This window comes from Corapipo altera, unplaced genomic scaffold (genome assembly GCF_003945725.1).
Source record: "Corapipo altera isolate COAL_440 unplaced genomic scaffold, ASM394572v1 66, whole genome shotgun sequence".
Classification (NCBI taxonomy): domain Eukaryota; kingdom Metazoa; phylum Chordata; class Aves; order Passeriformes; family Pipridae; genus Corapipo; species Corapipo altera.
Window position 1 is genome coordinate 5,272,568 of NW_020884924.1, and position 24,173 is coordinate 5,296,740.

Here is a 24,173-nt window from a genome sequence, read left to right on the forward strand (position 1 = left end):
AAAAAAAAAAAAAAAAAAAAAAAAAAGTCGCCTGCCTGCATTCGTACTGCCTGTGTCTTAAGGATTCTTAGGAAGGGAGTCAGCAGGGAATAGTCTGTGGGCTGAATTAATTGTTCTGGCAGGCCAGAAATTTTTCAGCCCAAATCACCCCGGGCTGACTCAGAAATAGCTCCGTAAAAGCTTGTGTGGAGTGGGGCAGAGGTGCAACAGGGCTCCCAGTCTGCTGCTGGCTGCTCGCACCAGCCCTCCAAAACAGCCCTGAGTCCCACACCAGGCCAGGCAGGGTCTCTTCTAACTGATACCACCCATGACACTCTGAAACATCCTGATAGCCAGGCCTTGCTTTTATCCATATGCTCTCTCCAAGCCCTTGACAGAAGGAGAAAGAATGCACAGCATAGATCCAGTTGTACAGCTGTTTCTGGCTGGCTATGCATGACTGGAGCAACCAAAAAAGCACCTTGACTTGAACCATAGGTCCAGGCTTGCCTAATATGATTTCCAAGGCTTCTATGACTCTATAAACTTTCCTATGTAACTGTAAGGCAAGGTACAAAATATCTTCTAGTCAGAGAAATGAAAAGAAACTTCCTGAGGTGAAGTTAGTACATTCTTTGCTTTCCTCCAGTGTTCATGATAGTGATTTAAAGCACTCCAGCTTCAGAGGGTTCCTGGTCCTGTCACAGATAAATGCAAGGCTTCAGTTTTCCTACAGGTAGCCATTATTGGCTAATAGGATGAACTAGGGAAACCAAAGCCCCTTCATTTGCGACAGCAGGTATTTTCCACATTCATCCATCAGTCTAAACTGTGTCAGTAATTGAACTGGGGACAGACTTCACCATTTTGCCATTTTGGAGGCTCCCCAACCCTGTTTCAAAGGAAAGAAGTATTTGAAACACTGTGGCTGAATGAGCAAGTAAAATGCATCCTTTCCACAGACTATCAATGCAGATCAACCAAACTCACTCACACATTCTCTCAAAAATCCCCTGCAGGTCCTACCTCCCTGGAGGCAGAGAAGGGAGAACAAATCACAGACCAATTAGCAGAGCTGTGCAAGATCTCCCATGAGCTGCTCACTGCAGCACCAATCTCTTCCACATGCCCTTTGCCAGGAAATATGTCATTCTGATGCTGATGTAGCCTCCTTAATTTTTTGTACTATTCTCATCAAAAGAAGCAACCCAGCTTGACAGTTAAAAATTTCTCAGGAGTTATTGGCTTTATTCTTCCAATACTCATTCCTTAACATGGAGGAAAAAGGAAAAATTAATTCCTCCTACTCTGTGTCAGCCACATGGCAGCAAAATTATTGCACCACCCATAAAACAGAGCCGACTTAAAACTTGATTACCTTTCCAACACTGTAACTTCTACATACACTCCAAACTACAGCATCCTGATATTAGGTTTGGTGTGAGCTTCAGTCCCTTCAGACATCAAATTCTTTCAGATTTATTGCAGTCTGGCAGTATTATGTTTTATGCTCATTTTTTGATTGTCTAAATAGAGCAGGTTATACAAGAAGCTGCAAAAGCGCTGCTAGCATTCCTTACTGACTAGCATTGGTTGAGGCCCAATGTTTTTAACAAATCATAGTAAGACAGAGATCCTCTTGTCCTCCCAAATTCTTAATAGTGTGCCATGTTCATTCCTTGTTTGGTCCCTTCACAACTGCATTCATTCCAAATACGGCTTTGGACAGAAAGTGTAATTTAACCCATAAGTTTGATTCAGTAGCTTCTTCTAAGTCTTTTGAACATTCCTGAACACCTACTATTTTAAAAAATGCTTCCTTCTTTCTATTTTTCTTCTTCTTTTTCTTCTTCTTCTTCTCTTCTTCTTTTTCTTTTCCTTTTCATTTTCCCTTCTCCTTTTTCCTTTTTCTTTTTCATTTTGTCCTTTTTAGATTTCTTTTTCATTTTTCTTTTCTGTTTCATTTTTCTTTGCCTTTGCCTTTTCTTTGACTTTGAATTTGACTTTGGCTTTTTTCCTTTTCCTTTTTTCTTTTTCCTTATTTAATGAGGACTTGTTGATGTTCCAAAACACATTTTCTTCCATCAAGCCCAGCTCTAATTCCCCAATCAGGTCTAGCATCTGTATCCATCTCAGCATCTGCATTCTTTCATTGGTGCACTGATGTACTAAAACAAATGCCCAAAATGTAGCTTAGTGGTTCTGAATCAATTTGAAAAGTTATAGTAATGTCCTCCTTCTGGAAGCATCCTGTTTACTAGCTCCTACAGTGATAATGTCTGACTTATGGGTGTTTAGGGTAAATAATGACAACCACTGTCTTTTTTTAAATTAATCACAAGATGGTGTTTCCTGAAGATACGCCAGTTTGCAGCCCTGAAGCCTGCATGTGAATTAATACATGTGGCATTCATCTAAATTTAACGATTCACCACTGCCAAATTTTTCTGGGCTTGTTCTTCCACCATTTAGCTAATGCATCACCTGAGAGCTGCCAGCATTCCTCCAAAGGATTGATGGCTCTCAGATGCAGTAACCACTGCGGGGACCACTGCCTTAGCAAAGAAGTGAAATATCAGTGACCTGACAGGGTCATCGTCACAACCTGCACCTTCCGCGCTCGCAGCCACATCGCGGTGCTGCTGCCCTTAATGCTCGCTCTCCCAGCAGTCAGTAAGGGTCGATGAGCCACCTACATGTAGACCTGTCTGCAGGGTGGGACAGGCTATAGAAAACCATGAGATCCCATCTCAGCTGAAATCAGTCTCCTAAAATCAGTAGCGGGTCCAAGTTGTGTAGGTCATGTGACCTATCTGAGAGGCAAGTAAGGAAGGCAACCATTAGACAATGAGCATCTTCTGACCAGACCCTTCACTGGGGGAAAAGGTCTTGCATCTCTCCAGTCAGTTGCACCATGTGCCCTAAAGCAGCTGAGGAGCCGCTCCTCTGGCATTAGAAATGCCAGATAAGCCATTATGTCCACATCCCTATTAAACTTTTTCCTAAGTGATAAGTTATTGTAACTTTTTTGTGTGTGTTTTAAACAGCTCAAAGATGTGATATCTTCTTTCTTTCTTGAGAGAATAGCCTGTAATCAAATGTACAAAGGTTGACTTCTGCTTTTCAACACAAATTATTCATTTCTGTTTGGATTCTTTCTTCAAATCCTACCAATCCTGTGTTCATATATTCAGTATATTATTCAGAATTTTTCTCTCCAGTACAAATATTTACCTATGTTTGTTCCCATCCTTCAAAATTTCTTCCATATGTCCTTTGAGCTCACTAAAGCATTAAACACATACTTAATTCTGACCATATTTCTGAGATAATTTACTCATATCTGCATTTAAAAATGTGCTTAACTGAATCCAGCTCACTTTGACCACTCTTTTTTTTTATTATTTATCCTTTATTCATCTCCCAAAGTGATAATCACACTGGAAAACAGTATTCATATCTGAACCATTTTGATTATTACACCTCAAGTCTATTGCCTTCCTGTCTTTTGGGACTGAACCGATAGCATCTCCTGCCATTGGTCTTTATGCTTGGTTCCTCAAGAGCGTGGAATCCGTATGAGTATACCGTTGCAGATTTTCATGGTGTGAGTGAAATCAAGTCATTTGTTTGTCTTTTGATAGTCATTCCAGTATTTCATGGGAAACAGGTGCTTAACAGAACATAGTCCCCAGAATGATTTGTTTCCCCGTTTTAGATTATTATTAGCACTGCATTTACTTTTGCTTTGTTCTGTTGCACTCATTGCTATCTGTGGCTGCTCAGAACTAATTAACAGTCATGCAATAGATCTGTTTGATAATTTTCTAGAAAATCTGGTATATGTCTCATCTCTGTAGCCTGCAATGGACACAATCAAATGTTTCTTGCTGATTACCTTACCTACTGTTTCACAGTGATTCTTTCCTGAAGATGTAAGGATCCAGACTAATTTTACTGCTAAAATTTACATGAAAACAAAATTAAAATATTTCTGAATCATAACAGTTACTGAGTAGCTCTCCCATCTTGCTTTCCACTTGATCCCAAACAGATTTGCCTTATTTGCCCCTATATTATGCTACCCCTGTAATATCTGACTCCTCTTAAGCCATGTGAGCAAGCCCAGTCTGCAGCTTTGCTGATCTCGCTTTATCCCAAGCCTACTCAGTGACCATTGCAACCAGGCAAAAGACAATTATTGTGTTGAATGAGATTCCAAACAGACACAGTGACTATTCCTGTTTGGGTGCCTCTGACTTTTCTTCTGGCACAGGTGTGGGTGCAGAAATAGGAAGACAGGAGAGGGGTTTTAATTGCGACTCTGTGATACAAACTTTACTGAGTATTTGCCTCTTTCAGCAAAGCATGTTCATTAAAACCAGCTTGTGAGTCCCAACAGTGAGACCAAAATGCTCAGGGTGATCATGTGCTTAGTGTTTCTCAGCAGCTGCTCATGGTCTAATTGAATCCTGTTCCTTTCTGCAGCTCCACTCTGACATGGACAGGGGAGATGGTTCCATCAAATACATCCTCACAGGAGAGGGAGCTGGCATTGTGTTTACAATTGATGATACAACAGGGGATATTCATGCCATTCAGCGACTGGACCGGGAAGAAAGGTCACAATACACCCTCAGAGCACAGGCTCTGGACAGGCGAACAGGACGGCCAATGGAACCGGAGTCAGAGTTTATCATCAAAATACAAGACATCAATGACAATGAACCCAAGTTCCTGGATGGACCTTATGTAGCCTCTGTTCCAGAAATGTCACCTGTGGGTAAGGCAGACTTTGTGGAGTCTCTTTCCCTTATAAGGGCAGGCTTTACAACAGCGCCAGCTGGGCCCCTCCAAAAGAAAACAAGCCAAAGGAAGCCCAAGAGCTGAAAAAAGATCAAACATGCTATGCTCAGATAACTCACAGTAAAATAATACCCCTTCTCCCCTACCATCAGATGGCAGCAGTAGAAATGACCAGTAGACAGCCATTACCATCCAGAAAATAACATCATTTTAGCAAGCTGTTCTAGTTCATACTGAGAGCTAAAATACTGTCCAGGAGCCCTTGAAAACATGGGGATATGAAAACAATCCTTACCTCCTTCTAATCCATGTAAGCCTGCACTAAAAAAGTTCACTGAATCCTGAGATTCTAGTACTATTTGCCCTCCACTTTTAGAGAATGAGGTCATGTTGAAGGCAGTCCTGTTATTACAAGGCAAATAGCAGCCTTCCTACCTACACAAGTTAGGAGAAACCATTTCCATATAAGAAATCAAATAATCACACAAAATACTGTCTTTCTGGTTTTTTTCTTTTTCTTGGGTTGATTTTTGGCTTTTGGTTATTGCTTTTTGGCTCTGTGACATCACTGCAGAGATAATAACATATAAATCTCATGTCCTGAAGTTACAGATATGCTTCAACTTCTCATTCTTCAATATTATGTTGACATAAAGCTAGAGAGAAGCATCAAATACAATAGCTACAGTCAGAAATAATGTTTCTTAATGGTAATGGCTAGCTTGAATTCAGGTTTATTTTCTAGTCCTTATCTAGTAATACTTGATTTGTTTCTAACACAAAACATTATGTAGAAGGCTAGATACATTCATGAAGGCATTGTCTGACATTTTAGAGTCAAAACTCACATATATTTCAGTTGTACTTCACCTTCTCCTTGTTCTTGATAAATTACATCACCTGCAAGCCATTACTAGCTTCAGAGGAAGCAGACCTTGAAAACCAATTGAAGAAAGAAAAATACATGCCTCTGTGTGGGTTCCAAAAAGCACTTCAGCAGTGTATAATCTCTGGGTCATGCAATGTAAACTGCAATCCCACAGCGAGATTATCTGAGAGATACATCCCTTCATGCTCACTATTTGCGTACAATTTCCATCTCTTAGTCAATATACAGCATCTATGGCCTGCAACAACAGTTCGTGATTTATGTCAGCATAGATATGGAACTTATTTGAGCTACCTTTAAATAACATTTAAAATCAAGAAAAGGGGGAAAGAAGCAAGCAGTATATAACTACCATCTCTCTGCAAACCATAACAAAGTACTGTTAGATCAGCAATTCTGTAACTGTGGTCCATAGAGTACTTGCTCTTTTATATCTTCTTATAGACACATGATGAATTAATGCCAATTAATTTCTTTAGTGCTAATCAGGTACAAGTATGAGCAATAAGTACAAGGACTATGAGCATCAAATGAAGAAATTCAGTGTGGGATAGCTCCTGTTAGGCATTTCGATTTACTTTGACCTGTGTACTTTTCATGCCAGCTCTTTTTCCCACAAGGTCTTATCTTAATGGTTTTTTGTCAGGCACCTCTGTTATCCAGGTGACAGCAACAGATGCTGATGACCCAACCTATGGGAACAGCGCAAGAGTAGTATACAGTATTCTCCAAGGACAGCCATATTTCTCTGTGGACTCTCGGACAGGTATGTTATTTCATCAGGGTATGAGTCAGTGTGAAAACCAAAAGAAAAAGTTGCAAGCAGAAAGCAAGGGCAGTGCATCATGGCTGTGGACAGAGAAATAAATTTCTATGGCTTAGAGCCAAGATAGAGCAGCACTGTGTGAGGGCTAAAGTCAGGCTATGGTAGTGAGTTCCTGAAGAAGAACGTGCTTTTTGCAGTGATATATTCCTCTGAATGACCATATTCTGCAGCTGGGGATCTGAGTGGGTTTGGTACCGTGAATACTCTCTCTACCTTCTATCATTGCAAAATGTCTTCAACAGATCTAGCTGATAACAAGGCTTAGTGGAAAAAAAATCTATGAGCCAACCAGGACTGGAAAGTGCAAGCTAAAGGATGATGTTCTTAAGAGTAGTTTTACTTAAGGGTGTTCTTGTTAATAACCTTAAATTTATCTGTAGGACAATCTCTTTGTTTTGCTTGCTTTCTCTCTCTCTTTTCCGTATATGTCCAAGGTTTACATTCAAAAGAGGAATCTGACAGATTTTGACAGTTTCTAAAGGGCATCTGTAGTGCTAAGGTCAGAAACTCATGAGACGATAGTCGCTGCTGAGCCCTAGGGAACAACATAGAAAAACACTGCATAATCTACTTCTGAAAGTTAGCAGTTTACAGAGTAGATGCTCTAGCCAAAGACAAACTGGTATGTGATATGTTATTTCCTCAGCTTTATTTATATTTACAATATAAATATACCAGTAATGTTGCTTTTGTAAGCAGGTTATCAACCACAAAGTGCAACTTAGACAGAAGATAGGCCCTTAAGTCCCAAATCATGTACATTATTGGTATTTAAGCCAGAAAATGTCTCTTTCTCCACTTACTAGTTCCCAGTCACTTAGACTTGCATCTCTGGACAGGATCAGAGATCGCTGAGCCTTTAGCTGCTTCAGTGGGCAACAGGAATCCCATTTAGGCTGATCACTGTTATGAGCCAGAAATCATTTCCCCATCACAAGCACAGGGCTCTAATCGGCCTGGCCTGTGCAAAACCACCTGAGGGATTTAGTAACCCACAAAATACAATTGCAGCTCTGACATTCTTCTAAAACAGAGCTAGAGCATAAACTGTCAACAGCTCCTTTACATTGATAGATAGTAATTAAAACACCCAGTAGTGGAGAATTCATTTCAGTATACTCCTCTTCCAGAAGCATTTGGGGTCCTTGCTGTTTACCTCCTAACACAACTTCTTGGTTCCAGAAGTATGCTCCTGTTTGTATTCTGTCACTGGCCTCACAGGTGCTGAACAAACGTCTATGTGAAAGCACAGCTTCAAAGGAAAACCGAGAGCCTCCTCCTCCCTTTTTCCAGAATACTTTTACAGCCTGACCACAAACATGTTCCCTTAGAAGATAAAGTAGATTTAAATCCCTTCAGGCAGATAGGCAAAGGCCCCTGGGTCTCCCACTTCCCAAGAAATCATCTGGCTGTTATAGAAAAGAAAGGACAACACTTCTGCTCTTTACTACTTGTTTTAGGAGCACAAACCTCACTCAGTTTAGTGAAAGAAATGGTGCCAGCACATTTATTTTGGAAGATCCAAGGGTCTGAAACTTTCCTATAGCCTTTCCCAAAGCCCTAAGGAATGTTTTAACATTCACCATCATTCTTAGCATTTCTTTGCTGACTGGTTGTGTGCAGCAGCATCAGATGTTCCCTGCTCTGCAGTGCTGCTCCTCTGGGTCCCTGATCTGGCTTGAGTCCTGGTGTCCTGGACTGGCCCTTCTCTAGGGACCAGAGGCCCCAAAGACAGGCATGGCAGAGCCTGAGTTTGAGGCCCTGATGCCTTTTTTTAGGTCAAGTCTGTTCTGTATTAATGACAAGGCAAGAGTGAAAATTCCCTGCAAAGTGTTCATATATGGAGAAAATACTTCGCAAAATGCTAAGCATTTTCATATCCTATTTATATCCATGGGATTTGAGGAGCTACAGCACTTCACAGGAATCAATGAGCTTTGCAGGATGGGACTCTGAAGGACTCCATGCAGCAAGATTAAAATAGCGCACTGCAAATTGTTCAGTACTGGTCACTATTTCTTCCCTTCTGCACGCAGTGATAATTGCCAACGCAATATCTTTTTACTGCTTTTTTATTAAACCCATACATTGTCTTTCTGCTAAAAATAAAGACTAAATGCAGATCACTCAAGTTAATAGTGTCCTGATGTGCAAGTTCTGCGTGTTGAGCCGTGTGACTGGCATGGTGCCTGTGGTTGCCACATATTTGCTCCCACCCAGGAGGGCATCCCAAATGTAGCAAGCAAGGGCCTTTGGTGCCCTGGGGAGTGTCCCCTGGAAGCTCATCCCCGGGCTGCACCAGCGGCCACTGCATCTCTCCTGCTTGGGTACTGTGGGGCAGTCACGCCGGAGGTGCTGGAGGCGTGAGGAATGGGTTGAGCTGGGAGGACCGGAGGGCGGACAGCGCTGAGACGAGCAGCTATACGGGGAGCGGCAGGAGCGCCCGGGAGCGCGGCAGTCCCGCGGCACTGGCAGCGCTGCCCGGGCCGGCTCTTCGCAGCCTTCATAAGAGAAGTGTTGCTGCCACCTCATGTCCTCTTGCAGTAGTGTTACCCCGAAGGAAAGGGACGCTCTGCGGTGTGGCAGGAGCAGGGTGACCCCTTCGGAGCGGGCACAGCCGGCCCGAGAAAGCGCCGTCTCCCCACGTTCTGCTCTCGTAGCCCCAGCCTGGGTCCCGACAGACACAAGCAAAGCCCGCGGGCTCATGTCAGGTGGCCTCCAGGACCGCGTGTCCAGGGACACTCTGGAAAACCCCTCTTGATGTGTCTTTGAACTGAGCGTATCACTTCCTGCTTTTATGGGGAGATAGTTAGCTCGAGTAGGGCCTTAATTTGACGTAGCACAGTATTACCAAAAAGCTTTTCCTGAGAAGGCAACATTTAAATTTTGAACAGACAGCCTGCCCCAGAGCTGATGCGTTTTAACTGGGCTTCTTTAAAATTCACACCTTCTGTTAACCTAGATTCCACTTGGGTGAGTTTTACTCTGCCAGAAAAGCTGGAACTGAATGCAGAGCCTGGTTTCATTCTTGACCCAGGGACTGTGATGCAGGAACAAGAACCCTCCACATTCTTTTTGTACTCTTTAACTGCCATTTTCTTTTGTTTCCCAAACCCCTTTCTACCTCAAATCTCAGGCTTAATTAGAACAGCTCTAATGAACATGGACCGAGAAGCAAAAGAATATTATGAAGTGATTATCCAGGCCAAGGATATGGGTGGACAGCTGGGAGGATTAGCTGGAACAACCACAGTCAACATCACCCTCTCTGATGTCAATGATAATCCACCCAGATTTCCACAGAGTGAGTACCCACTGTGCCAGAACGGGCAAAAACCAGTGGATGACTTATATGTCTGCTGTTTGCTCTCGTGACAGCCATTTTCAAACTCAGGATAGTGACAATTAGAGATGGGTGAAATTTCAGATCAATACAAAACTCTCCTTCAGAAAAATGTCAAAGTGAATCATTCACCACCTTGTCTTTCAGAAAAGGTTTCTGACCCCCAAGATTATCAAAAACAACATGTTTTTTTAAAGGGTGGGGAATTGGTTTACAGAAAAAGGCAGGAAGGAGGACTTCTGTGTTCAGACAGATAATGTGGCTACTAATTGCTGCCCTGATTGTCTTGTCGTCCTATCTCCAGAAGGATGTCTGTCAAATCAGGGACATATGGCAGTGCTGAAAGTTGAAAGATAATTCATTCAACACTCCAGCCAGGCCACAGCAGGGGAGCATCTTGTAGCTGTGCTGCCAGTGCAGAGTGGGTTGTCATACAGGCTGCTCTTCTTAGTGCCATGATATAGTAATTGGACTTGGATCAGGGGTTGGACTTGATGATCTTGGAGGTCTTTTCCAATCTATTCTATGATTCTATGATTCTATGAAAGGTTCATCTAAAACTTGGCAGTATACAATTAAACCTTAAGATATGTAACAATCACAGTTAATGGAATGCAAAAATAGGCAAATCCCCTCTTATCAGAAACACTACTTTGTATTTACAAAAGAGAATTTCAAAACAAGATTTGCAATATTTTGCTCTTTGTTTTTAAGATTTTATCACATTTATTTACATAATTCTATATTACTCTTAGAAATTTGAAAGAAACTTTTCAGTTTTGATTGAACTAAATCTTTCAAGGGATATAATTTGTGGTTTTTTGAAGTTGATTCTTTTAGTGGTGTTAATCAATCTCAAGCCGTTTGGTTTTGCCATTTTTTTCATCTTCCTGAGAAATGAAAACTCCTGCAGTTATTTTTTTGTTTTTATTCTTCTTCTCCATCTGTTTCTGCATGTTGCACTGATAAATCAAAGCATTCCACTAAGATCAGCAAGAAGTCTCAACTTCCACATTTTTTCTTTTGTCAGAACAACTTGTTGACTACACCATTGTCAACTGTGTTTTGAAAGTGGCATGAATTGTAGCTGATATCAAACTCTTGATTAAGAAAAATGAGAAGAGAGTGAACCCCATTCTTTGTGTTAATCTGCCTTGCAAAGCTCGATAGTTGGTGGAGTCAACAGAGAGAGTACATCAAGGAAGGTTTGAAAATAAAGTCTGATGGCAGAAGAGTATTTTAGATACAACTTTTTTTTCAAAATATACTTTTAAAATAGAAAATCATTCTTTCCCCAGGCTTGCTGCTAAGCAAATTAGCAAGGAAGCAAGTGCACTCAAGACAGTATTCGTAGGGAGAGGCAATATATTTTAATAGAGTAACTGGTAAATTTGGAAGACACAGGCAAGCTCCTGAGCTTTGTTCAAGTCTCAAAAGAAGTTTGTAGGGACTTCAGAAAGGATTTATGCTGCTCAAAACTTGTGTTTATTCCTGCTGTACAAGCTGATCTAATAAAAGATACCTGTCCTATTAAATTGGTTTCATATCCTGCTTTATATCATGGCTCCAACAGCACTGGTGTTAATTGCCCTATTTTTCTAGTTGAAGTTCCTATTTTCATGTGTTTTGCAGTTTTGAAAAGAACCCATTTAACAAACCTGTTGATATAACAAACACATAAATAAAACTTTCCCGGGAAATTCAGCTCTTGAAAGGCAATCACACTGCTGTTGCGGCTTTGGGTAAGGTACTAGAGACTCCCTGCAGGACATGCAGTGTTGTGGGCTGCCCTGATCCAATCTTTGCATTGCTGTGCAGTTTTTGGTTCCTTCTCACAGCCTGTTTTTTTCTCCTCTCTCTGTGCTGCTTGTGCCAGAGCATTATCAGATGAGTGTGCTGGAGTCCGCTCCTGTCAGCTCCACTGTGGGCCGTGTGGTTGCTAAAGACCTGGATGAAGGCATAAATGCAGAGATGAAATACAGCCTTGTGGATGGAGATGGCCTGGATGTCTTTGACATTAACACTGATCCTAATTACCAAGTTGGCATCATAACTGTGAGAAAGGTAGAAAAGTTTCCTTTTTATAGTAATTCATATGGCTAACAGTCCTGCTTACATTTTATGCGTGGAATATTCCCTTATGCCTTCAGGAACTTGGTTCCCATTACATGACAGTAACCCCTTTCCTGCTATAAACCATAATTTCTTTAACATTTATTGCTAAAATATGAAAGCAGACTGCATTCCTAGGAGCCACTTTTATAAAGTGGGGACAGCACATTAGCATAAACATGTCTTTTCCCTCTGAAGGAATGTTCCGATTCACTATTTATCTATTTAAATATTCTCTGTAGCTTAATTATCCTACAATGCAAGAAATTAGATCAATATTTGCATTTGAACTGTATATATTTTTCACTCTGGTGTTCCACAAACAATAATAAAGCATGCCTTAGAATTATTTATAAACCAATAAAACCCAGGCAGTGTTTTTTTTTTAATTGCTGCTTGAAGATCCATAAATGCTAATTATGCTAGAAGAAGCCAGCTAAAATGGCAGCTGTGAAACTGCTAGTACTCTGTACTGCAGGCTATGCAGGAAGGCATAGAGTATTTTGCTAAGGCTCCCTGCTATAGGATATTTATTCTACAATCTTACATAAATGTTAGAAGTTCAACTCTGTTTCTAGGTTATGAAATTGTAACCATATTTCTGCCTAAGCATATCTAGTGTACTAATAAGGAAGTATAGTTTCCATTTAAATAGCCTGGGATTAAATTGGGCACTAAAATGCAACAATACATGAGAGAGATTTGACCTTGCAAGCCTCTATGCCCTAGAGCAAAGCATTTAAGCTTGTATTTATGGTCACCTTTCCCCAACTCTTGTTTATGCATAGTAGTCCCTAAAGTTAAGCATGTTTTCTGGAATGAAATAAATGTTGAATGCAAACTCTAGTGTAATCTTTCATTCATTTACTGATTAAAACAAATAGTTTCTTTGGAGTAAATGTGTCAATAAGCTTGACTTTTGTTATTATGAATAGAGTTTTGCTAGATGACATCAGGTACATACCACTCAATCCACCTACTGTACATAAATGTTTGTAACATTTAATATATGCCTGTAGCTTTATGTAATGTTGTGATTATCAATAGCCAAATATTGGGAAAGTCATCCTTTGAATCCATTCAAGAAAGAAAAAAAATTAATTCAACTGGTGTGGACAGAAAAGGATGTCAAAATGCGGGGAGAGAGAGAGAGAGAGAGAATTTCTAAACCCAGAATGAACTCTTATTTAAAAGAAAACAAAAGTTTCTGTTTAATTTTTCTTGACAAATTTCCCAAACGAAATAACTAAGACTTCTATCATGGGTGTCAGAAAGCCAGAATTTACAGTTACTGATAAGACCACTGCTTGTGGTCTCATGGCTACTTTTCTTAGCCCACTAATCCCACAAAATGTTGAGCACCTCCTGAAGAGCTACAGCTCGTTCCAAGCTCCCTACCTGTGAGACTGATGCTTACCCTATCTCCCTCTTCTCCCTGCATTCCCTTTCACATTGCCCATGGAAGGCAGAGTGGTGCGTTACCCAGCCAGTACCCAGGCACTCAGGATAGCCCTCCCCTCCCCTGCCCTCCTCCCCTGACACTACCTGATCAATCAGTTTCTCACAGCGGGTCTTGCTAAATCCCTCCTGCATGGTGAACCTCTCAGTGCCTGTCTCAGCACTGGGGGAAGGAGGGCAAGGACAAGGAGTGGTTTCCATGGGTTGCCTCTCCTCTTGGGTGTGTTTTGCAGCATGCTCAGTTCACAGAAGAAGGTAATCTCCTTGTTGCCTCTCCTCTTGGGTGTGTTTTGCAGCATGCTCAGTTCACAGGAGAAGGTAATCTCCTTGCCTTCCCCATGGGACAAGTGTTGGAAAGAGGTTTAAACGCACCTGTGGGAGACAAATCTGATGAGAGGGCCAGTGGTATTGAGGCACTGGCACAGGAGATAAACAGGAGGGAAAGCCATCTTTGACAATGAAGGAGTCCAAGGCCAACAGGAGTATCAAAAATGTGATGGTCTAGCACACTTGCTTGATTTTTCTCCTTCTTCTAACTTGATTATTCTAGGTGATTATGTGTTTTCATAATGTAGTCAAATTTTATAGCTATTAAATGTGTCTGTGATTTAACTGCCCTTTTTATAACTTACCTTTTTAGTGTACATGCAATGTTTCTCATGCAGTTTTCTTCCCATGGGAATCCTTTAAATATTATGGCCTCTTTCTTAGTATACGTTTAGGCACCTTTGCATTGCACATTCCTTGCCAGATGGACAGTAAGTTTTACTCAGTCCTGTGAATCTATCTTACTGCTATTTTTACAGCACATAAATATGCAACTGGTAGACCATAATGGCTCTGCAGTAATGAGTATTATGTTTGCGGATCTCAACAAATCCTCGCTGACAAGCGCTATGCCTGCAGTAGTCACTGATGTACCAGGTGGAACTGAGGGCAGCAGGAGCTAGTTTCAGATCATCTGTTTGCACCTGCTGCCACAGATTACACAGTTCATACTGTATCACTCACTGTACAGCATCTCCAGCAAGACTGGACTGTCATGTCCCCAGAACAAAAAACCAGCTCCCATTCCAGTCTTCATTCCTCACTCCCATGTACTAAATGTTGAATGATTTTCAGTTTTATAATTTCAAGAACCTCAGTCTTTAAGCAGGCATTCCTATGCAGAACATTAGTACTGGTACTAATTTTGAAAGCATGAGCTTTTGTATGTCCCTGCAATGTTTCTACAACTCAAGAGGGAAGTTGTTGTGGCAGTAGACAAGTACTGAAGACATGACTGAATTCAGGGGGTGTTCAAGTTTAGGTAGAATATTAGAAAAACGTTCTTCACCCAGAGGGTGGTTGGGCACTGGAACAGGCTCCCCAGGGAAGTGGTTGTAGCACCAAGCCTGGCAGAGTTCAAGAAGCATTTGGATGATACTCTTGGGCACATGGTGTGTGCAGGGCTAAGGATTGGACTTGATCCTTGCGAATTCCTTCCAACTCAGCATATTCTGTGGTTCTGTGATTCTGTAATCAAAACTCCCCAGATTATACAAGTAAAGGGTTGTGAACATTTAACCACAGTGCAATTGCTTGTAACTTCTTGCAACTCGGGAAGTGTGACTGTGTCCTCTATAAACTGTACTTCATCTGGTGAAAAATTTTTTATATTTTGGACTGATCCATCCATACTGTCATTCTGGTTTGTCAAATTCTTTTAATTATTCTTACCAAGACTGGTAAATTGCACATTAAATGTGGAATTCCCTATTTAGTTCTAAGCAGGTTTTGGAGACACCTTATTTTCTTCAGGTATCTGTGGAAAGAGGAGGGGGCAGAGATGAAAAATGTATTTATTGAGCAGTTCAGTGTCAGCATTAATTAATTCTATATCCATGTACAGCATATACGTAGTTTTGTCTAAACAGGAAATCTAATTCATGAAACTACTAATAGAGGAAGCTCTCCCCCTTTATCCATTAGAAAGGGGAAGGGGAAGGCGAAAGGGAAAGGGAAAGGGAAAGGGAAAGGGAAAGGGAAAGGGAAAGGAACTCCTTGTTTCAAATAATACTTGAGTATATCATATTTTATACGAAGTGGGAAAGCTCCTTCAGGAAGACGACAGGGATGCCTTATAATGCTTTGAAATTAAATTGTTCTCTAGACCGGGAGGAGATTCAAATCCTAGCACTCATCATACCTGGACTGTGAACCTGTGTTTAGGATACTTACTGAAAGGAGGTGAAAAACCTAACTTCCAGGAGGGATGAATTACTGATAAAAACTGGAACAGGATCTTGCAAGAGCAGCTGTTCCCTGCTCCCACTGGAGCTCTTTATCACTTGGCAGACAAAGCTCTTTGGAGACAAGACTGCAGTCTCTTCAGGGGAAAAAAGAGTATGCTAATTGGGACCTCCACCTTATTTGTGGAGGTGTTGTTCCTGACACTGGAGCCATTTTTGAGGAACAGACTCTTCATATCTTTACCTGGTTTTCAGGAACTCCCATACTGTCTGTTTCTGCCTATATTTTCATCAGAGTGGCATGAAACAGGCTATATATATCACAGTGCAGTGGTGGTGTTGCTGCTTTTATTTTCATTTTAGCAAGAAGAATGAAATAATATGTATTTTTAAGTGACCTGCAAGTATTTATCCCATTTTTTTCAGTTCAGCTGTCAAATTAAATTAAAGAAGTATACAGTGCCATTTCTATTACTGTGCTTTCTATTCAACTTTGTGTCCATCTGCAAATATATATCTTTGTTGCCCTCATGATTGAAAATCATAGAAGATATTTATTTTTTAAAAGCAACATAAGTTTATATTACAAAGCATATTTTACTTCTGAAAATTAAAATTATATGGCCTAAATCATATGGCTCAGTGTGCCTAATGCTAGATATATTTTTCTCCTTAGCCTTTAAGTTTTGAAAGCAAGAAAAGCTACACCTTGAAAGTAGAGGGTGCCAACCCCCACCTGGAAATGCGGTTCCTGAACCTGGGTCCCTTCCGTGACACCACCACCGTCCACATCAGCGTGGAGGATGTGGATGAACCTCCTGTGTTTGAGCCCAGCATATACTTTGTGGAAGTGCCTGAGGATGTGGATATTGGAACCACCATACAGATCATTTCTGCCAAGGACCCAGATGTGACCAACAACTCCATCAGGTCTGTCCTCTCTTTATGTGTTCCCCTATGAGTACTGCCTGGTGTGTCTGGTTGGTGAGGCAGTGATGGGGCTGAAACAGCACAGGAGGGACTCTCCCCTTTTAGCCAGTAGCATTTGTCAGTGGATTTAGTCAAACTAGACCTCACACTGAGGGGACTATCAAAGCATCGAAGGAGCTCACCCTTTTCTGTGGTATGGAGAACGTCAGCATCTAGCCTAGCAATGAGCTGGTCAGACATGTCCTGATAGCATACATTAAAAGCAAACCCCAGACTCTCATGCATTTGCTGGCACAAAACCTGACAGCATTGCTGAGAACTTGCTACCATACCAATGGGAAGGTAATCAACTTACTTGTCCTTTCTTCCCCTTCTGTTTCAAAGCTTGACTTCATCAACAGCTCAAATACGCAGCTACTTTTGGAGTAGATTGAATGCATGCCAATAAATATTCACAAACTACTAAATTATCTAGTGTCTGGTGAAAGCTGCAGAGCTAGATATTCCCCTAAGAAAGGTAAAGGTGTATTTACAGCCACGGGAGCTTCGTTGCTGCAACTCAGCAAGTAACCAAAGGAGCAGATTTGTGTGATCACAGCACTCTTTCCCACAGTGGCCGCCAGCCACTGCCAGCCCCATTTATCAGAGCAGATTGTTCTTCTCTGAGGCCAACCCACATACTAATTTTCATTACCCGCAGAAGCTCCTAGTGACTGCACATTGATTATCCCAGCAGGTTGGCTGCTTCTCTTATCTGAGAGAAGTTTGGGGTGTTGACCTGCTGTTTGCCTAACCTTGCATCAGTCCAGCTTCTGAGATGTCTGTGTTCAGGAACAGTCCTGGGAAACACAGGAGGAAGTTCAAATATTGAATATTAGGAGTTCTTGAAGAAAGTAAAATCTAAATGAGCAATTCTGTGAGCTAGGAGATCTGAGAAGAAACCAAGCCTATTTTTCTTAATGATATTGCTTTCTATGTTGCTGTTTTAATTATTTTTTTCAAACATGCCACCTTAATATACCTATTCTTTCTGCCTACATTATAAGGTTATCATACTTCTCATGACATTATCTCAAATTCCTCACTAAAACTATTATACTGTCTGCATCCCAATTTCATTACCCTAAACTTTTTTCCACTCGCATCTTATTTTGCTGATTACTCTCTAGCATTATCCAAACACTGTAATGCAAACAGCTTTTTGTTAATCTGCCAAAAAATATTGTAAGAATAATTCTATCTAGGGCTATCAGAGGGTAGAACTGTTCATTGTTATTTTTAATGAGGTTTTTCTTAGTTTTCTTCTGAGCTTTCCAGTGACTTGATGAAACTCGAAACAACACTCTACAAAGCACAGAATGCATCACCTAAGATACATTAAAAAAAAGAAGTTGTAAATATGCACAGACTCTTTTGTAAGTCTGTTCCTTGACAACTTTCTTCCCCTTTTCTCCCCATGTTCCTCCCTTTCCATTTCCTCTTCTTTCCTCATTCCTTCCCTCCTTTTTCCCCCACATCTTTTACTTACAAATATAAATGATTGAGGTAAAGGAAACAGGGAAAAAAGAATACCATTTCTAATGCTATCTAAAAAGCAGATATAAAGAATTAGTTCTCCTTGCCTCTCCTGTGGTCTCTTCCATCCATGCCAACTCTGTGCAGTATCAGTCTGACAATGTGTGGTGGGTTGACCTTGGCTGGATGCCAGGTGCCCACCCAGCCACTCTATCACTCCCCTTCCCAGCTGGACAGGGGAAAGAGTAAGATGGAAAACATCTCGTGGGTTGGGATAAGGCAGTTTATTAAAGCAGAAGCAAAGCAAAAGCTTGTGCGTGCAAAAGCGAAGCAAAAGGTAGCAGGGTTTATTCTCTACTTCCCATGAGCAGCAGTGGTCGGCCACTCCCGAGCAACAGGCCTTCTGCACACATGACAATTCCTAAGCAGGCAGCCATCAGAGACAATGAATGCCTGCCTTCCTGGTCAGTTTGGGTCAGCTGGCCTACTTGAGTCCCCTCCCAGGATCTTGCCCTCAACTGAGAGAGGAATGTTACACTGTTGGCGTTGTGCTCAGCAGTAGCCAGAACACCGATGTGTTATCAACACCCTTCTAGCTGCCAATGCAAAGCACAGCACTGTGAGGGCTACTGTGGGGAAATGAACAATAATCCCAGATACAAACTTTGTTGCATAAGCTGAATTCCATCTGAAATTAAAACTATGATCTGGCCGTTTTTTCAAGGCTTGAGAAGTCAGGACATATTTCAGAAGATCTCACTAAAACACAGAAGTACTCTCAAATCCTCATTTTCCCAGCAACCAGTACCTGGCTCCCACATTGTGAAATTCTGGTGGCTGGAAATATTCCATGATTGTTGTTAAATTATTCAGGAAGATTATCTAAATAGTACAGGGGAAACAAGTGTGCCAGGTACTAATTACAAGAGAACCTAGGTGGAGAATTCAGAAAAAGACTCCACCTGTGCCTCTTGACACCGGTGATTAATTCCACACCACTAATCACAAGGCCCTATTCAATTTCAGATACTTGTTGGCCTTAAACTGTCAGAGAGAAATTCTTTTTATAGCCCTCATACAAGAATAATTATTATAGCAAAATACAGGAACACTCGTACTTATTTCCTAAATAAATCAAATGCCTGAGAAATCTCTTTATTTAAGAAGAGATGGGAAGGACTGGGAAGGAAAGGGATGCAAACCAGCCATCCCTCCCTCTTTGGTTTTTCTGAAAAAGAGCGTAAAAGAATTTGCCAACAACATATCTCAGTAGCATTTTATATCCCAGTTAAGTCCCTGTATAGTAAGTACCTACATAAAGATCAGGCTGGCATGCTTGTTTCAGTGGAAGCATTCATGCTGAAAGGAGAAAATTCAGAAGAATGATCCCTGTTCATCATCTGTTGCTATTAAAGCTTTCAATTCCCATCAACTTTGATGAAACAATCAACAAAAAGGACACTAAGTCTGGGCTCTATTTTAGGCTGTGACAATTACCTAGGCACATGTGTGGTTTTGTCAAAGGATCCCTTACCATGCTAACAGTTATCTAGGAAGGCAACTCATACAAACTGCTGTTAAGAGCAAGTTGATACATATGAAGGGTACTGAGCATTTTACACACTCTGCAAAACCATCCCTATAACTGAGTACAGCAGTGATATCTGTCAATCAGCTGCCTCCCTGCCTAGGTTTTCTGGCCTGCAGGTACCACCACAATCCCCCATTCACCAGTGCAAGAAGCTTGTTCCCAGCACTCAACTGACATGATATCGGGCAGGCAGGTTTAGTTAATATGATGAATCAACCTCGCAGATGGAGCTGTTTTTCTGACTGGATGATATGAGAAAGCTACTCATCATCCCTCTTGTGCTAACACAGCTCAATCAGTAGGATGCTCCAGGATGCAGGTGGAGTTTATTCCCCTGAAAGAGGAGAGAATACAGAAGTACAAGGAAGGGAACAGTTCCTTCTCATCAGCCTAGGTGCTCAGAGAACGAGCTGATGTGAAGTCATTTTCATCCTGTCTGAATCGTGCTTAAGAAATGGGCATAATTATTTTGCTCAGAAAAAGAAATCACACTCCTCACTGGCAGATTTTCTCTGTAAAGCAGATGTTCCTGTGCTAAGCTGTGCTTTGCTTTAGGGCTTCTTCCTCTAAATCTTGTTGTCTTCCATCTTCATTCAAATAGTACTCTCCATTAGATGCCATTAACCACATGAACTCCTAATTTTTCCAGCATCTTACTATACAAGTCAAAGGAGCACATAACTAAGTTATGGAAGAGTGTGGATCTGCTGTGTATGACAGTATTCCCCTTGCTGGAAAGCTTTTTTGGCTGTAACAAACAGTTTTTGCATAATATTTTTAATATGTACTCTTGCAGATACTCGATTGACAGGAGCAGTGATCCAGGGCGGTTCTTTTATGTCGACATTACATCAGGTGCACTGATGACTGCAAGACCTCTTGACCGGGAGGACATTTCTTGGCACAACATCACTGTGCTGGCCATGGAGCTGAGTAAGGATAATACAGACTGTACATAGATTAAAGAGATACAATAGACAAAGCAGGCTGAGAGACCTGAATTCAGCAGTTCACATATTATTATGCACTGAGTGGGAAGCCGTATTAACTGAATTACTCCTCTGACATCAACAAGCGAATACTGCATTTTATTTATTTTTTTTAATTTCTTTTTTATGCTCGTTTTCACAGGGTGGTAGGAGGCATAGAGGATGGCAATTAAATGCATAGTCCTTCTTTTTCAAATCGTTAGTATTCCAAGGATTTCTTTAAAAGTCTTCCTGATGTGTTTCTGGCAGAGTCTTATCAATTCAGAAGGGCTAGGCAGCTAAAGCAGACACTGCAAAGGCTGCACAATGGCTAGAGCTACCAATTGTACCTGGGAGGATTGAGTGGTGCAGGGACTGGTAGGCAGCAATGATGCTACACTGCTAGATCAGTAGTTGAAATCTGCTCTGGTTCACCAGCAAGTAAATGACATCGCCATCTGCTTACTACATAAATAATTTGGGCCAGAATGCTTTGGGATCTTCAAGTATTCTGAGCTCATTATGCTTTTGGGTTTTACAATGCGCTAAAACTGAGCCCAGGATTCATTTGTGCCAGGTATTTTTCAAGGCTATGAGAACAAGGAGATGCTCAGCATTTCATGGAGTCAGTATGAAAAATTTAGCTGAGTTTGGAATACTCACAGATGTGAACTTCATAAAGGAGCCTGGGATATATAAGGAAATAAAAAGTTCACCCAGTCTTCACCTGAAATCTCTTTGGTTCACATAGCTTTTGCTCAGGATCTCAGTTCATCTACTGAGGAGCAGCAGCTTTTTAGCAGCTTGCTGCCAATAGCTGATTGCATCTGATAGAGCTTCCTGCACATCCAGGCTGTGCCAGAGGTGGTGAGGCAGTTTGAGAGCAACAAACTTTCAAGAAACTTGCCCAAAATGCAGTCGGCCAACTTGGAAAGCAGAGGAAATATTTCCCAAGAGTTGGGGTGACTCTCCCACATATTTGCAGGCTGTTCCAGAACATGGTGCCTTTCTGTGCCCTTTTAAGTAGTGAGAGGGATTGGTGAGATGAGAGGATCTCACCTCCATCTATTTTGACACCACTTTTATTTTCAGCCACCAATGGCCATTACTATTCCTTGTACACATGAGTCTGTAAAAACTGCCCCTGCAGCAGCACTTGAGGGTGAGAACAATATGAAGGCATGTCTTCCTTTGATTCATTCTCCATCAATCTTCTGTCAGTTTTGCTCTGTATGTGTGCAGCACAGTATTTTAATTTAGTGAATAGTCTCAAAAACGTCATCGTTGTGCATTTCTGAATAAAGCTCCTAATGTTAAAGGTTAGATCAATATTACTAAGAGTGTAAATGCAGATATTCATCCGCAGATATTCATCCATATATGTATGGATATATAGGAAGCTGAAGGATTAAATTACAAATTAGGGAGAAACAATATAGTTTGAGTATTACCTCAGTGACACAATGTGACACATTATGGAACACAGTATGCTGAACATTTAACAAAACTCTCTATTATTTGTATGATCATATCATTTCTTGCTATAAAGGGAGATACATTTGGAGATAAATGCACAAAGTGGTATGGCTACGAAGATGAGAATACTAATTTTAAAGAATTTTCTGGATTTTTGCACTTTTTCTGACCTCTTCTTTTTTTTTTTTCTTTCTGGTTAGAGTTTCATTTTATCATTAAATAAGGGGGAGTGGAAGATGATTTGGGGCGGAAAAACAGAGTAAGAAAAACAAATTATTCTATGACCACCTAGTTTGGAATTTGTGAAGATATGTGAAATGATGTATTGATTTACAGGCAAAGAAAGCTAATGAACCAGTGGGACAGAAACATCACAAATGATGTCATGCAGAATGTAAAATTTTCATTGCAATTTTAAGCTTCACTGAAAGCTTTTCTGTACAATTTCATGTGTTATTACTTTTCAAACCCCTCTCTACAAAGTATCAAAGACTTGACACTGTTTTTGAGTTCAAGGAAGATAAATTCTGAGCAAAAGCATGTCTGAACTGGAGAATTGCCATTTTTAACAAGCTCTAAATAACAAGTCTGTCCTTAGAAAGAGTCCCTTTCTAATTTGTGCCACCAGTACAGAGGCTCAACAAATAGTATTACACAGTCAAAGGCCAGTGAAAAAAAGTTAATGGGCATTGCCTAAAACTTTTGTTGTAGAAATAGTTCTGTAGGACTGAACCAGGTTGAAGCCTTTTACAGAATTTGTTTGTAAAAGATGGGATTAAATGGGACGCCAGGGTAGACTGAGAGCAGCATTTACAACTTCACTCTGAGTCACACAATCCTCAAGTTACCACAGTTCCCAATGGGAAAATGTCATTTAATGCAAGCTAGTAGGAAAAAACCTGCTTTACCTTTTGAGCAGAGTGAGAAGCAGCCATTTCCCCTTTCCATATATTGCCTTTCTTTATATCATACCTCCTCCTTCCAGATAACCCCTCGCAGGTGGGCAGCGTCTCTGTGACAGTGAAAGTCCTGGATGTGAACGATAACGCACCAGAGTTTGCAAGATTTTATGAAGCTTTTGTTTGTGAAAATGCCAAAGCAGGCCAGGTGAGAAATGCTTGTAACACCAGGGGCTGGGAAGGGGATGTTGTTCCACATGGAGACAGCATGTCAGAAAGGGTGAGTGTTGGAAAAAAGGCTCAGCTACCCACCCATTTCATCTGAACTCTCAGCGGCAACTGTCTGTGCTTCATTCCAAAGGCAAGCAAATTGCACTGGGATTACTATCATATATAGCACCTCTTTTTATTCTCCCACACCTCTTTTTTTCTCCTACAGTAGTTTCTAGGCTCACTGTGCAACACATTTCATGGATGCATGTATGAAGCCTTCTGCTGGGTAGGCCTTCCAGCAGGCAAACACCTGGTTTGTCCTGTAGCAGCATCAAAGAGAGAATTGTTATGAGAAGTGCCACAGAGTCAGCCCAGACCACATGTGACAGACAAGTCTTACTGTTAAGTGTTATAAAAGCCTTAAGCACACGTGATCTTACGGGAGCTGGACATCACATCAGCTTCAAAAGGGTGCTAAACAGAATATGTTTTGCTGTGAACTGGAGATGACAGAGAGTCAAAACAACACAAGACTTCCTGTTTCACACACTGTAAACCAACACCTTCAAGCAAGTGGCAAAGCCTCTTTACTCCTCTCCCTTCCAAAACTCCATCAAAGCCCTTGAACAAGGTCACTGGTGTCACAGGCGGACATGAGCTCACCCTCACTGGACCTGATGCAAGCTCTACTGCTGATCGTTTGTGGGGAGGTGGCCTCTTGCTTCACCACCCAGGGTCCACAGTGGTGACTGGTGCCTCCTAATGCAAAGCTGGCTAGTATAGTATAAACACATAGACACACCACTCATGATTTTTGACGGTTTGCTGAAGCTTCTCCCAGCTGTGTGAAGCGGAATGAAATAGCTACTCACTGCTGAAACAACCGTCGTCACAACTATCATATACAGGATACTTTCATCTCACTAATTTACAGAAG

General features: G+C 41.2%; 1 protein-coding gene and 1 long non-coding RNA gene across 2 annotated transcripts in view; one reads left to right on the forward strand and one right to left on the reverse strand.

The window, feature by feature from the left end:
• Window positions 1–24,173, forward strand: part of CDH20 (cadherin 20) — a 119,579-nt gene that overhangs the window by 84,713 nt on the left and 10,693 nt on the right. Inside the window, exons 3-9 of the mRNA XM_027657468.1 lie at window positions 4,468–4,762; window positions 6,321–6,440; window positions 9,637–9,804; window positions 11,720–11,907; window positions 16,321–16,574; window positions 20,477–20,613; window positions 23,110–23,231. Coding sequence (XP_027513269.1) covers window positions 4,468–4,762; window positions 6,321–6,440; window positions 9,637–9,804; window positions 11,720–11,907; window positions 16,321–16,574; window positions 20,477–20,613; window positions 23,110–23,231 — 1,284 coding nt within the window. The remainder of the gene's footprint in view (window positions 1–4,467; window positions 4,763–6,320; window positions 6,441–9,636; window positions 9,805–11,719; window positions 11,908–16,320; window positions 16,575–20,476; window positions 20,614–23,109; window positions 23,232–24,173) is intronic.
• LOC113953837 lies at window positions 23,454–23,877 on the reverse strand. The gene is made up of 2 exons (XR_003530033.1): window positions 23,800–23,877; window positions 23,454–23,556 (listed from the first exon to the last, which is right to left on the reverse strand). It is a non-coding gene; the product is annotated as an uncharacterized LOC113953837 (long non-coding RNA).